At 36.6% G+C, this 23,040-nt stretch overlaps 1 protein-coding gene across 13 annotated transcripts in view; it reads right to left on the bottom strand.

Moving 5' to 3' along the window:
- Nucleotides 1-23,040, bottom strand: part of ADGRL3 (adhesion G protein-coupled receptor L3) — a 793,594-nt gene that overhangs the window by 455,363 nt on the left and 315,191 nt on the right. For 12 of the 13 annotated variants that reach the window (XM_044268179.1, XM_044268169.1, XM_044268166.1 and 9 more), the window contains exon 4: nt 18,136-18,339. The exons of the other annotated variant lie outside the window; for it this stretch is intronic. In XM_044268179.1, coding sequence (XP_044124114.1) covers nt 18,136-18,339 — 204 coding nt within the window. The remainder of the gene's footprint in view (nt 1-18,135; nt 18,340-23,040) is intronic. 13 annotated transcript variants of the gene reach the window in all.

Below are 23,040 nucleotides of genomic sequence, written 5' to 3' on the forward strand. Positions count from 1 at the left end.
GTGCTTCTGAGGCCATGAACTTCTTCTGCCCATCTTGCCCTGGACCTTTGGTTTCCTACGGCTCGCCAGGATGCCAGCAGTTTCTGTGAACTGTAGAATGCCCCTCTTCCTCTGTCTCCAATAATAACATCCTCCTGGTTTCTGCTTATCAAGCCTTTGGGTCATTATCTCCCCAGCTCAGTCCATGTGATCCTAATTACATTATGACTAAAGGTATGTGGCAATTTTTATTCGTTTGTTTGTTTTCTTTTTGGAAACAATTCCTATATCAAATTTAGCCTTTGATAAAAGTCTAGTGAAATTAACGTTGTATATTGTAACTTCTTTTCTACATCCACGGATGCCCCTTACTGTCAGTAATTAGCAATGGTAGATTTCCAGTATGCACACATTTCATTTTTTTAAAAGTTTTTCTTGAAAATATCAAACCATTAAGCTCTAATGAATCTTTAGGCACAATGAATTCAACTTGACAACTGTGCTATATTCGTTAATCTTTTCCCTTGAGAGTCTGCTATATTTAATCCAGTTTTAAGAATGTGTTTAATAATTCTAATGTCTGAAACATATGGAAATCTTAGATTCCTTCAAGAAAGTCTGTTGTATTTCACTCAGTATTGGTGTTTTAAAATGTGGTCGAGAAATAAAGATTTCAGACTTTGTGGCACATTGCCTGAGTTCAAATCTCAATTCCACCATGACTTTGGACAAGTCATTTAATGTCTTTCTGCCTCAATTTCAACGTAATTGTGCCTACACTATAGGTTGGTTACGAAGATTAAATAAGTTAATACACGTACATGGTTTAGAAAAATACCTGACATGCAGTATATTTTTAATAAGTGAACTACTACTATTGCTGATGTTGCTATTCATCTGTATCTTTATTTCTTTGATAAAAGTATCAACAATAGTTTCAAATTCATCATTAACTATTTTTTCAGGAAACTTACTGGACATTTGAATGCAGAGCAATTCTTTAGAAATCATAGTATTAAAAAATTCACGCATATGGACACTGCAAAATATAGAAAATAGATAACCTAACCATGTAACATTAGACATGGCAAAGAAATAAATAATAGCATTGTGGCAGAGATGCTAACCCTGGAGACAAAGGAAGAGCCCTCCAAAATCTATTTAGATATTCAGTAGTTCTCTTGGTCCCTGAAGCTAGTAACAGTGAAACTAGGGAAGAGAGATAAAATGAAGATAGAGAATACAGAAGCTCTTAAACAGATTACAGTCCCAGTAATTGTAGTTTTCCAAGAAATTTACATATCATCCAAGTCTAACCTAGTCCCATCATGGCTCAGATGAGAACTCAGAAACACACAGGGCACAGGTGCTATTTGGATCATATGGTTTTGAAGAAAATGAGTTAGAACCGTGTCTTATCTAGAGATCTTATTTGCCATGTCACGGTAACTGCTTATGTCTGAGATCTCAGATTCAAACTACTACGGCCGCATGTTTGAAAGAAAGCTTTGTCATATATGCATTTTACTGACAAGACTCCCCAAAGACTACTAAATTTAACTCTGAGTCTTAATTGGCCAGAAAAGTCCTTATCGATAACAAATTCTATCAACCTTCCTGGAGGTTTGCTTAGTCTTTGTTTTATGACAGATGGCTTTTCCCTAATTAAGACTCCTTTCAGAATACAGAGATTATGCACTACACCTTGAGAAAGCAAATCCCTTTTCTCCTAAGAGCCCCATGTTCTTAATATCCAAAGGAACCGAGGCAAAGAAGCTGAACATAATCCAGTCCTCCTTTTCCAGCCGAGCTTTCATTTCATACTTCACTACAGTTTCTCTAATCCCCACTTTCTCTTTGGGTTGCAGTGTATGGCGAGCCCACAGCACGTTTAAAATCCCTGCTGATCCGTTGAGACGCTACACAGTGCATGACAGGGCTTGGCAAGCATGTGCATTGAGATCTTTTTAAAAAAAAATTTTTTTTAAACATCTAAATAAAACAGAGCCTGTGTTACCATCAGTTTTACTCTGTTTTTGGAAGCCACTAAATCTTCTCGTTACTCCCAGGAGCGCCCCTTCATCGAACAGACATCGTCCTAATTGGGATGTGACCAAACAGCTGGATTAGAGTGATGCATGACCCAACCAGCAGAATTCCTTACCCGCACACATCTGCACGCACACAGCATCCTGCAGAAACAAGACCTACAAATGAATGCTTGAAGACTCATTTCTCACTCTGACCCCTGGGTCAATGATGTCAGAGAAACTATTTCTGAAAAGAGCTCTAGAGTGGGAGTGAACAATCAGGACCAAAAGTAATGAGCAGCTCTTGAAGGTCACAGCTGTTGAGCATCTAATTGTAACTTGAAAAGCTGAGTCCCAAGTTATTAATGATCTCGCTGATAAACTTTTTTTTTTCCCCCACTCCAAGTCATAAAAGCTCTTCCTCTAACTTGGAAGATAAAGCAAAGAGGTGCTCTAGCTATAAATGCAAGACTTTTCCTGTCTCGATGCAGCTGTGCGTATTTGACTGCCTGCCTTCCTCACACACTCAAGTGTATACCGGTGACCTTCATATAAATTGAGGCACTTTCCTGATTCTAAGATCTCTCCTAAGGGAAGAGAACATCAACTCGGCCAAATATTTTGTTTTAGCTTGTTAGCGACTCAGTATTATAAAACAGACTGAATGAAATCAAATAAGTGATTTACTCAGAGAGCCAAATCATCCTTTCCTTATTTGATATGCATGTGGCAGAAAACACAACACCTTCATTTGGAACACATATGCTAAATTATGTGTTTTTAAGTTGGGTTATGGGAGGTAGAAATAATACTTCCACAGACCAGTGAAAATTATACTGGAGGATAGAAAGAACTGTCTGCTTTTCTCAAAAAAAATCACTAAGGACAAAGTAATGCAGATATGAGGACATAGAAGGTGTACCATTAAAAAATTAGGAAACACATCACCCATGAGAATTCTATACCAGAAAGCATCCCGTATCCCTCAAGGATGATTTAAATCAGCTTTCCTCCCTTTCTTGCTTCATTTGGTCTCTTGATTTAGAATTTCTTCCCAAGCAGGGGTTAAATCTTCACATTTCTCCTATTCATCCAGACAGTCATTTATTTATACACAGTAGGTTCACAGTAAATGCTCGCTGAATGAAGGAAATGAAATGCTTTAATTATAATGTCTGTCCAACTGGAGGGCTGTTCACTGCTCTCACCACAGCAAGCCACTAAGGTTCTTGAATGAACCCCTGAGGCTGTCACAGAATGATGCAAGGCACTCACCTTTCCTCCCTCACCACCCCCGAACCACCCCCCGCCCCCAGCAACCCTAAGGGAATTACTGAGCAGCTTCCACCAAGCCCAGAAGCAAACAACTGAAATCAGAACTGCAGCCTGTTAGTAAGACCTAAGTTGGACTAGGGGAGCAACTTGGCTTCTGTAGGGTAGAGACCGGGGCAGAGCATCTCATGAGATTCTACTGAGATTCAGGTCTGTGAAAGAACATGTGTGCAAACACACATCCTCCTTGTCTATTCTTTTTCTTTCTTTTTTTGCTTAATAGGCTCATCAGTGATATGTCTTATAAGCACAACAATATCTTGTCAGCTGCCCCCTGCTTTCATAGGTGGTGGTCTACAGATCACAAGTATTTTGCATTTGAATTTTAATTCATATATCATTAAAGAAACATTTATTGACGGGGTGCCTGGGTGGCTCAGTGGGTTAAGCCTCTGCCTTCCGCTCAGGTCATGATCTCAGGGTCCTGGGATCGAGCCCATATCAGGCTCTCTGCTCAGTGGGGAGCCTGCTTTCCTACCTCTCGCTCTGCCTGCTTCTCTGCCTCCTTGTGATCTCTGTCTGTCAAATAAATAAATAAAATCTTAAAAAAAAAAATTTATTGAGCAAATATCATGAGCCACAGATAATAATATTAAGAACCCTAGCAAATACATGGTGAATAAAAAACAGTGCCATATCTCAAGACTCTTATGATCAAGGAGGAAAGTTGTATAAATGCATAACTATATATGATAGTGTAATAAGTTCCTTAATACATTCTGTCAAATGTCGCCTTCTACACTTATACAAGAATGCACAGATCAATACATCTCCATCATTCTTGCTTCTCCATACACCAACAAAAATGAAGAAGTCTCCACCAAACCCAAGTCATTTAATCATCTATCAAATCTCTTGATATATTCCCATTATCACAGCAGTCTGATGGTACCTTTTTCTTCAGTAGTGTCAGATCACCTAAGCAGCGGTGCAGGGAGACTTGAATAATGAATGGAGAGATTCCCATTCCCTTCAAACTAGAATAACAACCTACATGCAAAATTCCAAAAGGCAAAGTCTATATCTCCACCATCTCTGTTCACCGAACTCAATGCCAAGGAATGGAATTTTCTAGCCATGACAAATACTGAAATAAATAGTAACTCATTAAAATGAGGGGCGCCAGGCTGGCTCAGTGGGTTAAGCTCTGCCTTCTGTTCAGGTCACGATCGCGGAGTCCTGGGATCGAGCCTTGCATCTGTCTCACTGATCAGCAGGGGGTCTGCTTCCCCACAAGCTTCCCCCTTCTCCCTGCCTCTCTGCCTTCTTGTGATCTCTGTCTGGCAAATAAATAAATAAAATCTTTAAAATAAAACAATTCATATACCCATATAATCTGAGAAGACTTGTTTTGTTTTGTTTTGTTTTTGAGGATGGGGCAAAACTAGTTACTATATGGAAAGATTTTTACAGTTCATCTTGAAAGGCCCAGGGAACAACTAATCAGCAAAAACAGTCAGAAATGCTATCCAAATTCTCTTCACTTCCTTTCTACATTTACACTAACCCTTCTGGAACAATTCATACATTTATGTGATTTTTTTCTCTCTGTAGGTGATACCCAAATCGGCTGCTAAAGATCTAATCTACTTTAATTCCCATTATTCTCAAAATTCCTACAGAATGGACTCATGAACACCTAGAAATTTATAATATTGAAAACTAAAATCATTGCTTTCCTCAGAAACCAGTATTCCTTGCCAATTATTTAATTCAATGTACAGATAAGGAATATAAGCATAGGTTGAACTCACAGCCATAAAATATTCTTAAAACCACATGTAATGATTTCAAAGCCTTTTATTTAATATACTCCCTTTTTAAAGAAATAATGAAAGTGCTTTCAGTTTTTCAATTTTAAAGTCTATGGTCACAATGTCTCAAATATTTTGCCCCAAGTATAAATTAAAAGTGTAATTTTGCACATTTCAAAGTAGTTAATGCCTGCCTTTATATTCAACTTGCATTTAGATCCATTTATAAATGGAAAAATGCACTTGTCTTCAGGGTTGTAGTAGACTCAAGAAGGAAAAAGCTTCATACTTCTTTTCCATAATATCAAAGAATTTTAGAGTTGGCAAGGGCTTTACAAATAGTAGCCAACCCATTAATTTTATGGATGGGATATTATACAAATTACTTCAATTTACATAGTTCTACAAGTAGCAGATGGTAGATTAATACTAAGGTGACTATTTACATTATCACCCAAGTCAGGACACTTTTGAGAATGAAAGAGGACACTATTAGGGATTCCTGCAGGATAACAGGTCTCTCTAGGAAAACCAGGACATATGGTCAGCCTAACTGTAACACATGCACCGTGTATTTGTCATTTTATTTGAGACTAGTCAATCTGCCACAGAGACAAGAAATAAACAGGACAGATAAAACTTATGTGTTACATATACATAATGTATAGGCAGGTAATTTGGGAGGCAGAGGCAGAATCATAAAATGTATTAAGAATAGACAGTAAGTAACTCACAGACATAGAATTAATGGAACAGAGGTCTATGAAACATCAATAACAAGAACAGAACAAATAAGAGTGTTACTTAGAATAGGAAGTGAAGACCGTAAGCCTTAAATATTCATAAATCCCAGACCACGTCACCTCCAGAGTAACAGTTTTTCATCCCTAAATCTTCCTCCCTTAAGGACATCCATTATGCCCCTCTCTGACCCACGGAGTCTCTGCTTAAAAAACAGATGTAAGCCATAGCAGCACAATACATTAAACAGTGAACTACGGCTGTGATCAGGTATACACATACCTGCGTCTCTCCAACAAAGGAAGCCAGTGTTATCTTCAGGTCCCTACAACTACTGAGTTTCCTTGCTTATCTGATCTTTGTAATCACACAATCAGGAAAAGTCACTGATGAGGCAGAAAGGAAATTAGGATATCACAACACTATATAAAACAGAATTAATATGTGATCCTCCTCCAGTCCATCCATGGAACTCCGTGCTAACTGTGTGTACATCTACACTATAGCTTTCTCCTTGGCTTCCCACTCCAGAAAAAAAAATCACATGATTCCAGAATCTTGTCATCTTGGTCTGTGAGCCTTTCACTCCCATGACCTTAGTTATAACTTCTCTAGTAGTTTCTATAAGTTCCCACACAACAGAATGTATCTCAAAAATCTCATTAATTCATTTACTCATTCAACAAACGTGAGTGCCTTTCACAGAGCATGCCCAATTTGGGGGTACTTAGAATATAAAGATGAAAGGGACAGTGTCTGCTATTAAACAGAGTCCAAGGAAGAAAGCAGATAAGTCAACAGACGAGGTATAATAGTGCTGTCATACCTTAGCTGCCAGGGTTCAAGGAAGCCTTCCCACAGGAAGTGACACCAGACAATATAGAACAGATTAAAAGAGAGAAGAGAAAAATACACTCACTGACACATTACCTACTGATGCTATGACATTTTTAAGTAGATGATACAGATTAACTCATTTAATACCACAACTCTATGAATTATTATGGTTATTACTCCTATTCAAAAGATACAGAGAGATCAGACATTTGGGAAGTAATGGAGTCTGGATTGAACACCAGACATTCTGGCCCAAGAAACAGTGCTCTTTAGCATTAAATTACACTGCCTCTTACCCCAAATACCAAGAACTAAAATATGACTGGGAGTCAGAAAGGCAAAAAAGGGAGAGAAGGGCATGGCCATGAGAGAACCCAAAGCACCAGAGTTAGACGTGGCATGGGTATAAGGAGTAACTGTAAGAGATGAAGTCATTAAATTGGGAAGGGCCCAGAAAATGAGATTACTAAAGCTCTTACCAAAATACTTATAACGTCCCATGTCATGTGGCCACATAAGTCAAAGTTTGTATCATAATCTTGTACGAGGAAAACAAGTAAATACCTTATGTAGCATGGAAAACAAAAACCAAAACAAGTCTCATCATTTTCAATTAATGATAACTTACTTTAGATTTATAGTTACATCTTATAAACATTTTACATTCTCTGAACTACAACACAACACAAACAAAGATTTTAACAGAGTGTATATATAATCTAAAGTAGAGTTCTATCCATGGGTTACTTAACCGTTTCTACTTTGTTTAAATTTCACACATGTAATTATTATCTACAACCCTATAGATAGGCACTTGTGTATATGTGTATGACAATACTATGTTGCAGTAGATGTTTGTTTTAAAATAGTCAACAGATTTGTATAACAGGAGAAATAAAATATAGGTAAGAAATAAACCAGCAAAATACATATTTTCATAAGCTGTTCAAATAATTCTGCTAGACTCTCTTCCCATTATAAATAATCAAATTATTTTTCATTTTCTAAAAGTAATTACATTATTTAATATGGGAAAAACCAAATTTATAAATATCAAATGAACAAAATAGTATATATATTTTTCCAGATGTGAAAGTGTGGGATTAAATTACTTTTACTAGATCAACAGTTTCGAAGAAAATTGAGAAGTCAATCTTTTTGAATTCCTAAGATTTTTAAAAAGTAGAAGTCTTAATGCATTTACTTTTTAACATAGAAATAAAGGTGTATATAAATATTTTTGTGTGTAAGCAAATGCATTGGAAATAATGTTAATTTTTTTATATTTTAAGCCTAGTTTTGATAAACATGACAATTTTAACATAGTATTTTTTTTTAAGATTTTATTTATTTATTTGACAGACAGATCACAAGTAGGCAGAGAGGCAGGCAGACAGAGAGAGGGGAGGAAGCAGGCTCCCTGCTGAGCAGAGAGCCCCATGTGGGGCTGGATCCCAAGACCCTGAGATCATGACCTGAGCCAAAGGCAGAGGCTTAAAACCACTGAGCCACCCAGGTGCCCCCATAGTATAATTCTTAAATTCTAAAATGATTTAAGTATTTCAACAAGACTTCACCTTCTTTTTTTGGCTACAGATTACATAAAAACATATTTAAATTCATTCAGTTAAAATTCATTACAATATATAATATTTAGTTTAATTATTAATTTATAAGTCTGATCCAAAAATATTTTAGTGTTTTTCTTTTAATCTCCAGTAGTATTAAACATCCCAGAAATAAAATTTTTAAATTTGTACTACATACTTTTAAAATGGTTCACTCCAGCACTGCTTTAGCCTGATGTATTATAATCAACTAATGATCAAAAAGGAACAGGGAAAAGCAATCCCCAAATAGGAGAAAATTACTAAACTTAGTCATACTTCCTTGATTCCATCGTATATACGCATAAACCTCATCCCCTATTATTTGCTCTATTTATACATAGGGCATTTATTTATTTATTTATTTATTTATTTTTAAGATTTTATTTATTTATTTGACAGAGAGAGATCACAAGCAGACAGAGAGGCAGGCAGAGAGAAAGATAGAGGGAAGCAGGCTCCCCGCTGAGCAGAGAGCCCAATGTGGGACTCGATCCCAGGACCCCGAGATCATGACCTGAGCCGAAGGCAGTGGCTTAACCCACTGAGCCACCCAGGCACCCTACATAGGGCATTTAAAAGACCATGGCATCAATAATTTATCACTGAGAATCAAAAACACTTTCATTTTCTCATCCATTAAGCTCATGCTCTGTCATCATTTTGTATATATGAACTTTCTGTGGATTATCATTAGTAAAGGCTGCCAGAGGGGCAAAGCATAAGAAAGGTTTGGGACTTCCTCTACCTCACCAACGTGTCGACCATGATTTGATCACCTTCAACAGCTTATAATTTTCTCTTCCCTAAGTGTAGGTGTATCCCCAGGATCTCTCATTGCCTATAATCTTCTATGCTTTGGGTAATCTCATAACCCCCCACGGCCTTAATTATCACCTTTATGTTGAAAACTCCTAACTTTATCACTAACAATAACTTTACCCTTGATATTTAGATTCATATCATAGAGTTTGCCTAATCTTTACACGTCTAACCCAGTACTTTGAAGACCAAACTCACCATTTTTCCCTGAAAACCAAAGCTTCCTCTTGCCATCCTATTTCTGTGAATGGCACCAACCCAGCCACCGAGGCATCTTTGATTCCCTCATCCTCACTTCCTACATCCAATTAACCAGTAACGAGGCTCTGCAGCTTCAGTCTCTGCAGATTCATGTGCATGTCTCACACAGCTCATCTTCTCTCCCTCCCCATTGCCAGCTCCCCAGTTCAGACACTCATTACCTTCTGCCCTACAGCAACAACCTAACTGATCTTCTACTTTCAAGTCCCTCTCTACCCTCAAGCTCCCCACATCATCCTGACAGTTTCTAAACTGCAACTCTGATCAAGAGCCTCTGAAGAATTTCAGCTGCAGACGAAATGTTGTACAAAGTCTCACCCGGACATTTAAGACCCCCTACAAGATGGTTACAACCTACCCTTCCCCTTCAAACTTCCTGCCTCACTATTTCTTCCCTCATGTCTATATTGCTGGTTAAACTTGACTCTTCATTATTTGATGAAAATGATAGAATTCTCTCCAACTAAAATTATGTTCAAATAATTCAATACTTCGGAGGACCCCCATTCTCCAGCACCTCCCACCTGCTTGCAAAGGATCCTAGGGATTTTCAAGAGTTAGTTAAAATACCACATTATCTAAGAAGGCTTTACCCATTCTCTCTTCTATCCTACCCATTCTCCCTTCTGTCCTATCCTCCATGCCACACCAGGAATGCCATCTACTCCTTCTTTAAAATACTAGAGCACTTGTGGGACACCGCATTTCACCAAATCATAGTCAAACGCTTACTGATATACTTTGGTCTCTGACAACAGACTACAAATCCTGGAGGAAAGGAAATGCCTTAAAGAGTGTTCTATGTACATTACAGGCACAAAGTATGTGAATTAAATTAACTTGAGTTATTTTCTCTTTTAAACATTTATGTTTAGTTACCCAAGCTATCAACTCATGATGTGCCCAAAGTATAAAGACAGTATTTTAGAATATTACTTTGTCTTTTCTTCAATCCAAACAGAAATATGAACAAGTACTAAATAAATTCACGAAAATTCTCCGTGGATCTTTCATTTCATATCTCTGGTATAATTATGCCAAAAAAAAAAAAAGCCAATAAAAAAGGGTAGGGATAAATAGTGGTAGATACCACTTACTAGTCTCAAGGACTATATGCTTATCATATTTAATATATTCATATATGATACCTAATCATTACAACAATGTAAGTACTTTTATCATCACACTATACAGAAGAGACAATTTTTTTTCAAGCATAAGTCCTTGAACCTGGTTAAGACTGCTAATAAAAAGTGAAGCTGGGACTAGATCTAAATATTTCTGACCCCAAAGCGCAGATAATAATGGTGATTCATGGTACTATTCTCCCTGTATCATTCAAAGCAAAATGGTGAAAATTTAAAGATATGTCTAATAACCAAGAAAAAGAAATTGCTTCTCAGGTAGTCAATAGTGAGGGAAAGTAATCATAACAAGGGAAAAGTCATCAATTTAATGAACTATTTATATAAAAGAGAAAAAGAATAGAGGGCCTGACCAAGTTTCTATATTTCTGGACTGGAGACTGTATGACAAATGCAGAATCTAAAAGCACAGACATAAGCCAATCTATGAGAGTATAATGTTTTATACACAGCACCTGTCCTGTCCTCCCTTTCACCTTAATTTAGGGTCAAGGTTTCTCTAAATATAGTGGAAGTTTCCTTTGTATCTGGGATACACTGCAGATCTCTTTTGCTACACCCATTAAGTTGAGAGGAAACAAAAGAAAAAGGAAAGGATTTACTAATAATTGACTAATTTATTCTAAGAAGTATCTGTCATTGATAGTGTCAAATATGCTCCTTTGGGACATATATACAATTATTAACACATGGCAGGTACTCAAGTAATGAGTTAATGAAACAACTTGCAATAAATTCCTAATTAAATCAAAAGAGCATTTTTTTGCCTATCTGTTAGTTTAGCTTCTAGTTCCCATTATTCATATTGTTTGTAATAAGAAATATATAATATACGTAATTTATAATTTACAAAAAATATATAAGATATAATTTCCATAAGCCTTTTGAGAAGCTACTCATACCTTTCTCAGACGAAAAAGGGAAAATAATTTAATTTCAGTTTACACCGAAAGAAACAAAAGAATTTATCATATTTCCCTATTAATTCCTTAAGGCCAAACTCAGTAACACATTTATTTTCAACTGATTCATCATGCTGGTTATTTATACCATTTGGGAAAGAAACAAGTTCCTACAGAAATGCTTTGAAATCATGTTCAGGGCTGCAAGGTTTATTATTATTTTTTTAACCTCGGTGTTTTACCTGTTTCTGTAGAGACCTATTTCCCTTTCCCCATATCAAAGTATAATATGGCCCTAGATGTATATAAGAATTCTAAAGAGTAATGAGCAAATAATGTGTTTTGAATATTAATTAGACCTAACTTTTGGTCTACCTTAGCAAACCTCACTGTAAGACAAAAGTGAACAGTCTTTCCTCTGAAATAATACTACAGTAATATAAAATAAGAAGCTAAAACAGCACTTTGAAGACCACATTGTACTGTTCTCTCGCAGTAACAATTACATCCAGAAGACCGAGATTGTAAAACAGAGATTTTTCCATTGCTATAGCAATATTAATCTGTCCTTCTGTGACAAGTTCCTTCATCTCCATATCTCCCTATGAACACCTAGTCTTTACCTACATATGCCAGACCATAATGTAATAACAAAATTAGAATGAGCTTTTCAAAAAAATTTGGGAGTAGGGGGAGTAAAAATATGAGAACACGCCAGAAGGATTACTTATCAAAGTCAATATAAGTAACACTAACAAAAACAGTAACACAGTCTCAGATTTTCCAATGATCATCAGTTATAGCAAAGGCAAATATAAAAACCAGACAGAAGTGAAGAGAAATTGTTCACTATATGCCCATGCTTAACTTTCAGGACATTCTGGTTGAGAATCAAGAGAAAGGTAACTGTTTGTCAGGAATAGGACTTGGGGGGCACCTGGGTGGCTCAGTGTGTTAAGCCTCTGCCTTCCGCTCAGGTCATGATCCAGGGTCCTGGGATCAAGCCCCACATTGAGCTCTCTGCTCAGCAGGGAGCCAACTTCCCCCTCCCTCTCTGCCTACTTGTGATCTCTGTCAAATAAATAAAATCTTAAGAAAGAAAATAGGGCTTGGGATGGGTGAATATGAAGGAAAATCAATACAATTCAACCCTACATCGAATGTTTAGCTAAGCTGAAGAGGACTCAAGTGCATAGGACATTCCAATCGGCAAAGATAATATCATTCGCAAAGAATCAGAGAGAAAGGGGCATAGTTTGCTGACAGAACTTCCATGAGGCTGAAGAGTAAGACATACATGGTAATGTCATCTGAGGTAAGAGAAAATGTGTTGCCTACTAATCGTATTTACTAGATGTATACGCTCTGGCCTGTAGGTTTTAAAGCATCTCACATTGACCACTCCCTGTTCCTCATTTATTCCAGTGGCCATTGATTTACCCTATCATGTTGGTTGAGTTCATGGTCTATAAAAGAATTGACTCCATTCTCAAATCATTTTGTTCAACAAGTAACCACACTTTCCCTGCCTGTATCAGTTTGTTACAATACCATTACCTGCACAATGAGGTGAGCTCTTCAGCTATGGTCTTAGATTCATGACTTTAAAAATGATTATTACAGCTAAAAAAAAAAAATGCTTATTTTCTTAGAACAGTTTTGATTTTTTAGACTCTTACCCACTAAGAATATTAGACATCTCTTTAAGAAATAGTATCCCTTTACAATGTCATCAAAGGATAGGCTAGTCTCATAATCAGTTTTAATTAGGCAAGAGTATAAATCAAGATTCATTTTTGAGGTACTCTCAAAAGATACCTGGAGATTATCTTTTGTTATTATTTTATTAAATGGTGTGTCATATTATGCTGTTAATAAGTACAAATATGAGCAAATTAGTGTCCTGTACTCTTCCAAATTTTGACATGGAACATTGTACTAAGAACTGAAAGAATGTCAAATATATCTAAGCTGCAGATCAACTGTCCGAACTGTTCAACCTGTTTCCCTGCCACAGTACTGAGAAGTACTTACTGCAAATGCCCATCTGTAATAAGAATTCTGTTTCTTGTTGTCTCATGGGAACACAAGAGAGCTCAAAGTCAGATCTAATCTTGGCTCCACTCTAACCCTGCTAGGTATCACTGGGAGGTAGAAGCAAGGATTGAATAAAACTCCTAGGAGATGCTCTTTTGTTTCAGAATATCTTATCATAACTAAGACAAAATAGAATGTCTCACAAAGAATGGTAATTTTTTTTTCTTTTTGAGGAGAATCACTTATGATCAACAAATGGCATTTTTAATTTTTTTTTATCTTTTTTTTCAAGATTTGTATATTGTATTTAAGATACAAGCTTTTAATTAGAGGCCCCAAAGTTATGTTTCTATTCAAAGGAACGTGTTGAAGAAGTTACTTATAACACCATCATTCCAGACCATCATTCTCTGTTTCATCTTGTCTTTCTTACCTCAGTAAGTGGTACAGTCACTCATCATGCTTTCTTTTAAGCTAGAAACCTCTTTGTCCCCTGAGTTTTCTTTTGGTCTAGTCACACATCCCATGGATCTCTAACTCCTGTCCATTGATCCTCATTATTACTAATGTCACTCACTCTTTGAGTCAGGGCTAGCATCATTTCTTACTTGACTCAATAGAATAACCTTCCTATCTCCAGTCTTGAAGTCTCCAGTTCATTGTTAATACAGGCAGCAGGTCAGTCTTTGCTTAATGCCTGTGAGATTAATTTAATTGTTCCCTCACTCCCATTAGCAAAAGTCTCAACTCTACGTAACGTTGTATCATGCCATCCTGATCAGATCTTTAAGCACTTCTGCATATAATTTCTGCTCATACATTTAGAACTCCCTCTCAAACATGCACAGACCAAATCTTGTATTTATCATACTTATACAAACAAGGTTCTTGGCCTCTTTGGTTATAGGGTAGAGATATCCCCTAGCAAGCACCTGCGACACCATACTCTCCTATTGTGTCCCGGTGCTCACTGAGAGATGGAAGTTTGAGTTTCCTGTCTGTGTCGTCCTAGGACTTAGCCCTGTATCCAGCAGGCATTTATGCTCAATCCAGCGTCATTGAAAAAATAAAAAAGGGCAAGAGTGAACTATAGAAGATCCGGTATTTTATAATTTAGATCAATTTTACTTTTGTTTAAAGTAACAAAACAAATCAAATGCAGTTTTCTACTTATAATTATCATAAAAGCATTCCCATTTATAAACATAAAAACCCAAGAATGGGAAAAATGAGGAAAAAAAATGATGGCAGAGTTTGATTTGATTCTCCCAAAGGACGGATAGAATACACAAGTTCTTTGTAAAAGCATTTTGGCTCTTGCAAAGGTAAGCTTTAAAATGAGCACAGGGTAGCGTTTTTTATGACTTGTCAAGATTTAAATGCTTTCGCTGCATTCTGAGAGAACACCCCTATGAACTCTGCACACTCCATGTGTGGCTTGCAGGAGGGTTATTTGTAGATCATCTCAATGAACTTATGATCATCTCAATGAACTTATAAAAAACACATTTACAGTCCTTTGGTTTCAAGGAAAAGTCTTGATATCTAGTCATTAACTGGGCAATCTGCCCTCAGACTTCCTTCTGCCTTAATGTGCTAAGGAGAAACATGTCTTCTGAGAACAATGTTTTTAAACTCTTTATGCTTTGCTGCTCTACTGTGAAGTCCTAATTCCTGTGAATCCAAACACTCATTAACTCTTAAGAACGGTTATTAGCTATCCTGAGTCAAATGAATATAAAATTTAAAAAAGAACAAAGTTTAATTTCAAGCCAATAAAAAGATTTTTTTTTAATGCTGTTAGGATTGCTTTTGTTGGGTTTCTCCTCAGTTGTCTGGCTATCTATAGGGCAAATACAATGGTTAATATTTTTAAAAGGAGCATCAATTTGATTTTTCAATTAAAAATTACATTAATACGTCTTTATATTGATTTCTGAGTTTTCTGTATCTTAAATTATCTTGCTTCTGTAGCAAACAGTTGTTTTTATTTTAAGAAATGTGGAGGAAAGGAGAAGGGGAGGGAGCCAGAGTTCACTGGACATCTTCTTGTTTGCATTCTTTCCTGTCTTTTCAACTTGAAGAGCTCAAAGTAATATGGTATTTCTCCTTTCACTTTCATTTTTAATACATGTCCAAGCATTCCAGCTGTATGTATCAGCTTCTGTATCAGGAAAGACAATGCCCCTGTAATATTTATTTTTTTTTTCTTCTTTATTTTTTCTTTAGGGAGTACTAGAAGATGACCTTCAGATGCTCTTTACCTCACTGATAAAATTACTTTTGCACCAAAGCAACTTTCAAAAAATATTGTCTCCTTATAACAGATTAACATGATTCTGCAGACTCCTTTTAAAATCACATGACATTGATCTCAGTCTCCGCTTATGAGATCCCATACCTATGCTTTCTTTTCTGTCTAAAGCAAAATATAATGAAATTTTCCTATTTGTAAGTTGAGAGAAAAGCATGATTTAGAACCCATTACTGTACTGAAAGTTGTCACATACATAGCAAAAAGTAAAAGCTAGTAACATAGAAAAATCTTATTAAACTATAAATGTTGGGAACCATTTAAATTCAGCCAACTTCTTAGCAAAAGTTCTATAGAAAAAAGTATTCTGACTGATATTCTGATTTTTTTTCCCCTCAAAATTGAGTTGCCAGCAGACGTGTGTGCGTGCGTGTGTGTGTGTGTGTGTGTGTGTGTGTGTAAATGTTAACTGCTGGCTTGAATATTTATAACATTTACTCAAAAATTAAACTTCGTTTTTGGATTCCTTCCTCAGGAGTACTAGAAACTGTGATGAATGTACATGCATTGAAGGAAATTAAATAATATTAATTTTGTATATAAATCAAAAGTCAACATCATAAGGAAAATTTTGCAACTGTTGAAGCATATTCTGTGAAAAATATGACTGCATCCAATATAGACACTTCAGGTTTGAAATGATAATACAAAACAAAGAGCAGGAGAAAAAAAATAAAAAAGAATTTCTTAAAGAATGTTTACTATACATTTTCCCTGAATTTGCTGAACACACTAGGAACAATTGCACACACTTCTGTGGACATGCACTCCCCATCACTAATCATCAACACCAAGGAAGGAATGCGAATCTGGATGTAAATATTCTAGGCCATTGACTGAACTAGGTGACTGAGCACAGAGCCACCATGAAGGCCAAGTCACTCTCACACTTACTCTTTCTATGTAGCTGCAGTATTTGAAGAGGTAGGATTAACTCTTACATGTCAGAATTGAAAAATCCATCTCAGATGGGTTTACGGTATTTTTCTCTTGGTCCCTGGGCTGAAAACCAAGTTTTCCAGCTTATTTTACCAGGGAATATGGTTATGGGGTCAAGAAGATAAGCTCAGTGCTATTTTGTGTTCCTTTGCCAGTATTTCTTGTATGAATATCCCCTTGAAGAAATTATGGAGTAGGAGAGGTGACACTGTTTTAGGAAAAGACTCGATAATTATGGTTCCCCTAGCCAAATGCTTCCCAGCCTTTTTCATGTAGTTTACAAATAAAACTTTTAATATGATATATAATATAATATAATATAATATAAATGTATTTCATATATGTAATATATATGAAAAATATATGTGAAATATATACATATTGCATTCATATAAGCTTATAAATTATTTAAATATTATCAAAGAACATTAACAAAAATATATTATGTATAGAAAGAAAATGTATATTATATATCACATTATACTTATTATATATATATTATATTCTCTATAGGAAATAAGAGGGATAGGAGAGCTTGAATGGAGTTTAGTGAGAAAAAATGCATTGCCTAAGTATTGGATAAATTATTGGGGAAAAGAACAGTATTGAATTTTTGCAAGTATTCTATTTCTCACTAGAGCTTCAAGAGATGGATATCAGGGGCGCCTGGGTGGTTCAGTGGGTTCAAGTCTCTGTCTTTGGCTCAGGTCATGACCCCAGGGTCCTGGGATTGAGCCCCACATTGGACTCTCTGTTGAGCAGAGAGCTTTCTCCTCTCTCTCTCTGCCTGCCTCTGCCTACTTGTGATCTCTCTTCTCTTAAAAAAGAAAAAAGAAAAAAAAAAAAAGAGAGAGAGAGAGAGATGGATGCCATTCACTGCATTTGCCAGGTGCAAAGACAATAATATAAAGCGCTGTCAACATTTTCATAAGAAAATTATGTTGCTTTTATAACTATCACTTTTCTCTCAGATTTTATGCTTTAAATGACTATACACAATTCCCAACCAATATGTGTTCATCCTACTCTCCTCAAAAACCGGTAGTTTCCACTGATGAGATTTTTTTCGTTCCCCAAACACGCAGAGGATCAGAAATGTTAAAATTTGTCTTTTACAAGCATCACATTTCACAATAGTTGAAATGGTCACTAAAAGTAATTTGAAATTTCCCGCGATACTGCAGAGCTATTTCAAACCCATTCAGAAATTTAAAGTCAAACATTTTGGCATAATGAGGAGGCTCTAACGCAGACCGAGCATGCAGGGTTCGGCGACTTGCTGGGAGACCGCCAGATGCAGACAGACATCAGCCCCATTGAGCAGATGCTGACCCGAACAAATGAGAAGACACATGTGGGGCACTGCCTGGGGCGGCGCCCTCCAGGAGTCCCTGCCCAGCCACCCCCGACCCCCTCTCCCCACCGCTGGCCGCACCTTGGGCTGCACTCTGGACTCCTTGGGCACCTGGACCACGACCTCCTCTGGTAGCTCCACGGGGCCCTTGTCCACGATGAGTAGTGGCCCGCTCTGCGCCTGGCTGCTGAAGGAGATGTCTGGGTGGGAGAGCGCCTCCGGGGCCGCGCTCAGCGTGTCGCAGTGGAGCAGGAAGGGCTGGATGTCGCTCACTGTGCTTGCCACCTGCGGGGACCGCAGGGCGCACCATCAGACTCCTGCTCAGCTCAGGCCCGCTGCAGAGGAGCGGAATAGCCCAGCTAGAGGCTATCCCCGAGGCTGCTCTCTGCCGCAGGCCCTAGTCCCGGGACTCCAGCCACCCCAGGCCCCACTCAGATAGCCCTGGAGCCGAGAAGAACACATCCCCCGTCCCCGAGTGTCGTGCGGATTGTGTATTTTCTGTCCTAGCTAAACACCACCTCAACCTAATCCTTAGCAGTAAGTGGAAAATTAGACATAATTATTGAAAGCAGAGAAAGCTACTTGAAAAAATATAAATTTTCTATTTTATAGATTCACAGCATTCTGCTGTGAAATTATAGCCATTAACTTCTCTAAGTATAAATAAAAATGTTACTAAGTATTTACACACGAAAAGCTTGATAAGGTAATGGGTGCCGAAAGTTTCAAAGAGGTGTTTGTTTATTTACTTATTTATTTTATTAGTCTCGTTTTGTTTGTTATGTTGTTACATTTACATGAATTGTTTTATATTTATATGTTTCAGGTAATTTAACATTTTTTGGAAAGATACTGTATTAAGATCTGTGATGAACATTAGGGTGAAAAAGATATACATACATTTTTGCCATTTAAATACACAGTGATTTTACTGACAAATGGTACATATTACATAAATGAATAAATATGGAAGACCAAGACAATAATGAAAAAATAAAATTGTACACATATGATTTTTTTAATAATTCACAAAACAGGCATACATTATATGCTATGAAAAACAGAGCTATTTAAGTACAGGTTTGTTTTTGTTTTGCTTTGTTTTTTTAATTTTCTGATGCATTGATACCCAAGATAGACATTTTTCTACACTAACTGCAGCTAGTTTTATAAACAGGAATGGTAATGAAAATATTCCTACTACCAGAAAGAAACAGACTTTACAAGGAAAAAGACTTTGCTTTACACAATTATTTTTAACGTACTATAACATGCATAGTTAAAAACATAGTTAAAAATGCTATCTGACTACCATTCAGAACTCAGGAGAGAAACTAGGAAATTCAATAAAACAAGAGAATTTTATGATCATCTTTCTAACACTCTAAGTTTATACAGTGGTGCTATAATTTCTTGACATATAAAATTTGCAAATTAAGACTGAAATACATGTTCTCTCCCAAATCACAAGAAACTAACCCTTATAGAAAACAAAAATATTAAGAAATTTGTCCAACAACCCATCTTCCATGAAAAAACAAAAAGTTTAGAATAGAACTAGCCAGTCTACAACATAACTAACTTTAACACTGTTCTAAAACATCATTTTTATTTCTACTCACTATAATGAGTGAATATTAAAATATTCGAGCAAAAAGTAATCTCTGCAATTTTGCTTGATTGTGTAAATGAAAAAGGTGTCAAAGAAGGAAACAAGTTTTAAGACCAAAATGTTGTGAGAATCAAAATATCTAAAAAAATTATCTCCTTTGTTTAACTCCAATGCTGTCTTTTCTAAACTTCTGACTTCTAAGATATCCCTCTCCTCATTGCCCAAAATATGATTACTTTTTAATTATTTTTTACATGATATATACAGGTAGGTTTCCCCTAACATCTTTATAAAGTATACTATGGAAAGAAATTAGCAAAAGATGAAAAAGCTGTATTTTCCTACAAGCTTCAGTTATAATAGAGTTGAAAGTTTTCACCCTCAGCCAAGTTAATGTCTAAGGACATTTGGAGTGATAGAGCATGAACTTATTTGTTCATTCGACAAATATTTATTGAGTTTACATTGTGTGCTAGGTCTTTTTCTTGGTGGTGGAGATTCTGGTGAGCAAAAGAGACCACATGTCTACTTAAATGAATCATCTATTCTGGTGTAGAAGACAATATACTAACAGGTAAGCAATTTTTAAAAAGTTTAGAAATATAAGTAATCTACAGAAAGTTTAAATAGAGTAATATGTAAGGAAACCCTGTTTCAGGTTTTATGGAAGACTGATGTTTGGGAGTAAAAATTTAAACTGAGATCTCAATGAAATTGGAAGTTGCTAGCCATAAAAAAAGAGAGAGAGAGAGAGAGAGAGAAGAAAAGAAAAAAGAAAAAGAAGAAAAAAGAAAAGAACGAAGAAAAGAGAAAAGAAAAGAAAAAAAGAAAAGAAAAGTCAGGAGTAAAGAGCATTCCAGGCTGCTGCAATTTCTCAGGATGGAACTACCTCAGGTGTAGTCAAGAAATAGCCCTGGGTGGCTCAGTGGGTTAAGCCGCTGCCTTCGGCTCGGGTCATGATCTCGGGGTCCTGGGATCGAGTCCCGCATCGGGCTCTCTGCTCAGCGGGGAGCCTGCTTCCTCCTCTCTCTCTCTGCTTGCCTCTCTGCCTACTTGTGATCTCTCTCTCTCTGTCAAATAAATAAATAAAATCTTTAAAAAAAAAAAAAAAAGAAAGAAAGAAATAGCCCAATGGTGGCACCTGGGTGCTGTCATTAAGAATCTGCCTTCATCTCAGGTCAAGACCCCAGGGTCGTGGAATCAGGCCCCGCATCAGGCTTCCTGCTCAGCAGGAAGCTTGCTTCTCCCTCTCCTTTGTGTTCCCTCTCAAGTTTCTCCCCCTGTCACATAAATAATAAACAAATCTTAAAAAAAAAAAAAAAAAGAAAGAAAGAAAGAGCACAATGGCCAATGAATCTATAAGTAGTAGGCGGGGAGAAGAATATTCTGGAATGAGATCAAAGAGCTAAGCTACAGCCAGAGCATGAGCTCATACTGAATGAAGTTCCTGAGAAGGAAGCACAGGACAGGACAGAGAAATAGACTTGGAAATAGTGACCTCTCCTAAACTAGGGATTATTTTGGGAAAGGTCAATTTCTAGAGTAAGTAGAGAATGACGAAGGATTTTAAATGCATACAAGGAGGAATCGCCATGAGCTGCAAAGTGTAATAATACTTTCTGTATTTAAAGAAAGAATCTATGCTTACACAAGAAGAACGAACAAATTCACGAGAAAGCAAGATCCAGAGACCTAGAAGAAACAGGTTTGGATTGGAGAATAGAATGATTTCACAGCGCAAGACGGAGGGATACAATATATCAGAAAAGTTTAGTAGACTTTGTTAAATTGAAGGAAATTAGACTTTGATTTGTTCCATGAAACTGGAGACTCTTACACGTCTATAGATTGAAGGCTCCTTTAACTTCTCTACAAAAGGAACCCAGTGTCGGCAATCCGTGGCAGCCGCAGTGGACTGGCTATTACACTGCCCACAAGGACAAGGGCTATCAGAACAGACCCCGAATCTGGACTCCTGTTTTTAAAATACTGGATATGTTACACTTAAAATACTGTATGACTTCGGAAGAAATATTTATTTGAGTTATAAATATAAATCTCATTTGTCTTCCTGAAGTTATTACGAAAATAAGTTTTCAAGATAAACATCACGGTTTTAAGTCTGGTATTCCATTAGAGGCTCAGAATCTGAGGTCTGGAAAGAATCATGAGACTCACACACTAGCTAATAACCCCGAGGGCATGACCGCTAAAAAACTTGGAAACAAAATTTGCATGTAAGAGGCACTGATCAGAAGCTCAGTCTGTCTTTGGGCAGCCAATTCCATCTGAGGCAGTAAGTTCTTCCTCCCGTGGAGAAAGGTGGTATCTATACCCAGGCATTCTCCAACCCACTTGTCTGAAATCTATACAAATAGGCTGCACAAAATAAATTCTGTTCCCAGAAGGTACTTATCATCCAGTATATATGAGGAGAGCCTTCATGTCCTAAATGTTTCTTTTCCTCTTCAGACTATTAAGGAGAAAGATAATTTAGAAGCACACATAAAATCTTCCTCCCACCTTACTCCTCTCCCTTCTCCATTTGAGGTCACATTTTCAAACTCTATCGTACGGATTCGAAGGTATCTCAAAGGTAATTCTGGTTTGGGGGCAAGAGGTAATGATAAGGCCACCATATCTTGTCTTTCTTTCTTTCTAACCTTCTTCAGAAAGAGAGACATTTTATCTTATTTCCTTTAAGAAGTACACATTTCATTAAGACTTTGTATTTTTAAAAAAGAGAGATTCGCTAATAGTTTACAAATTCAAATTGCTTTCATCATAAATAATATGAGTCATTGCCATATCCAAATTGTCTACATAATCAGTGCATACTCGGGTTTTTCACTATGTAAACACTTTGATTCTGTTTTCGCTAGTGGGAAGCATGAAATATGAAAATTAATATTTCACAATTTACTGAAATGATCAAAATATTTCCCCATGTTTATGTTAGTCTCCAAACATCAAAAGCCATGAGAGCACCAAAGTTCCTGAATAATAGTCTGGAGTGAACTTAAGGCAAGAATTAAGAAAAGGAAAAATAATGAGCACACAAGATGTAAAGTCTGTAAGATGTAAAGTCCATATGATACCAGTACCAGAGTTTTCATCTTGTCTGTGAGCTTAAAATTGAAATAAATATCAAAAAATCATATTTTTAATGGTATACAGTTTCTGAGATCAAGATTTGTAAATAATAAAAATACTAAGTAAACATTATTTTTCTAACCAATTTCAACGGTTACTCTTTTCTTGTTCTCCTTCGATTAACAGCTATGTAATTCAGTCAATTATTCAGCTTCTTCCTCCAAATATCTATTGATCATGATATTAAGCATGGGATCTCGACAAAACCATGGGTAGTCATG

The sequence above is a fragment of the Neovison vison genome, chromosome 11 (genome assembly GCF_020171115.1).
Source record: "Neovison vison isolate M4711 chromosome 11, ASM_NN_V1, whole genome shotgun sequence".
Lineage (NCBI taxonomy): Eukaryota > Metazoa > Chordata > Mammalia > Carnivora > Mustelidae > Neogale > Neogale vison.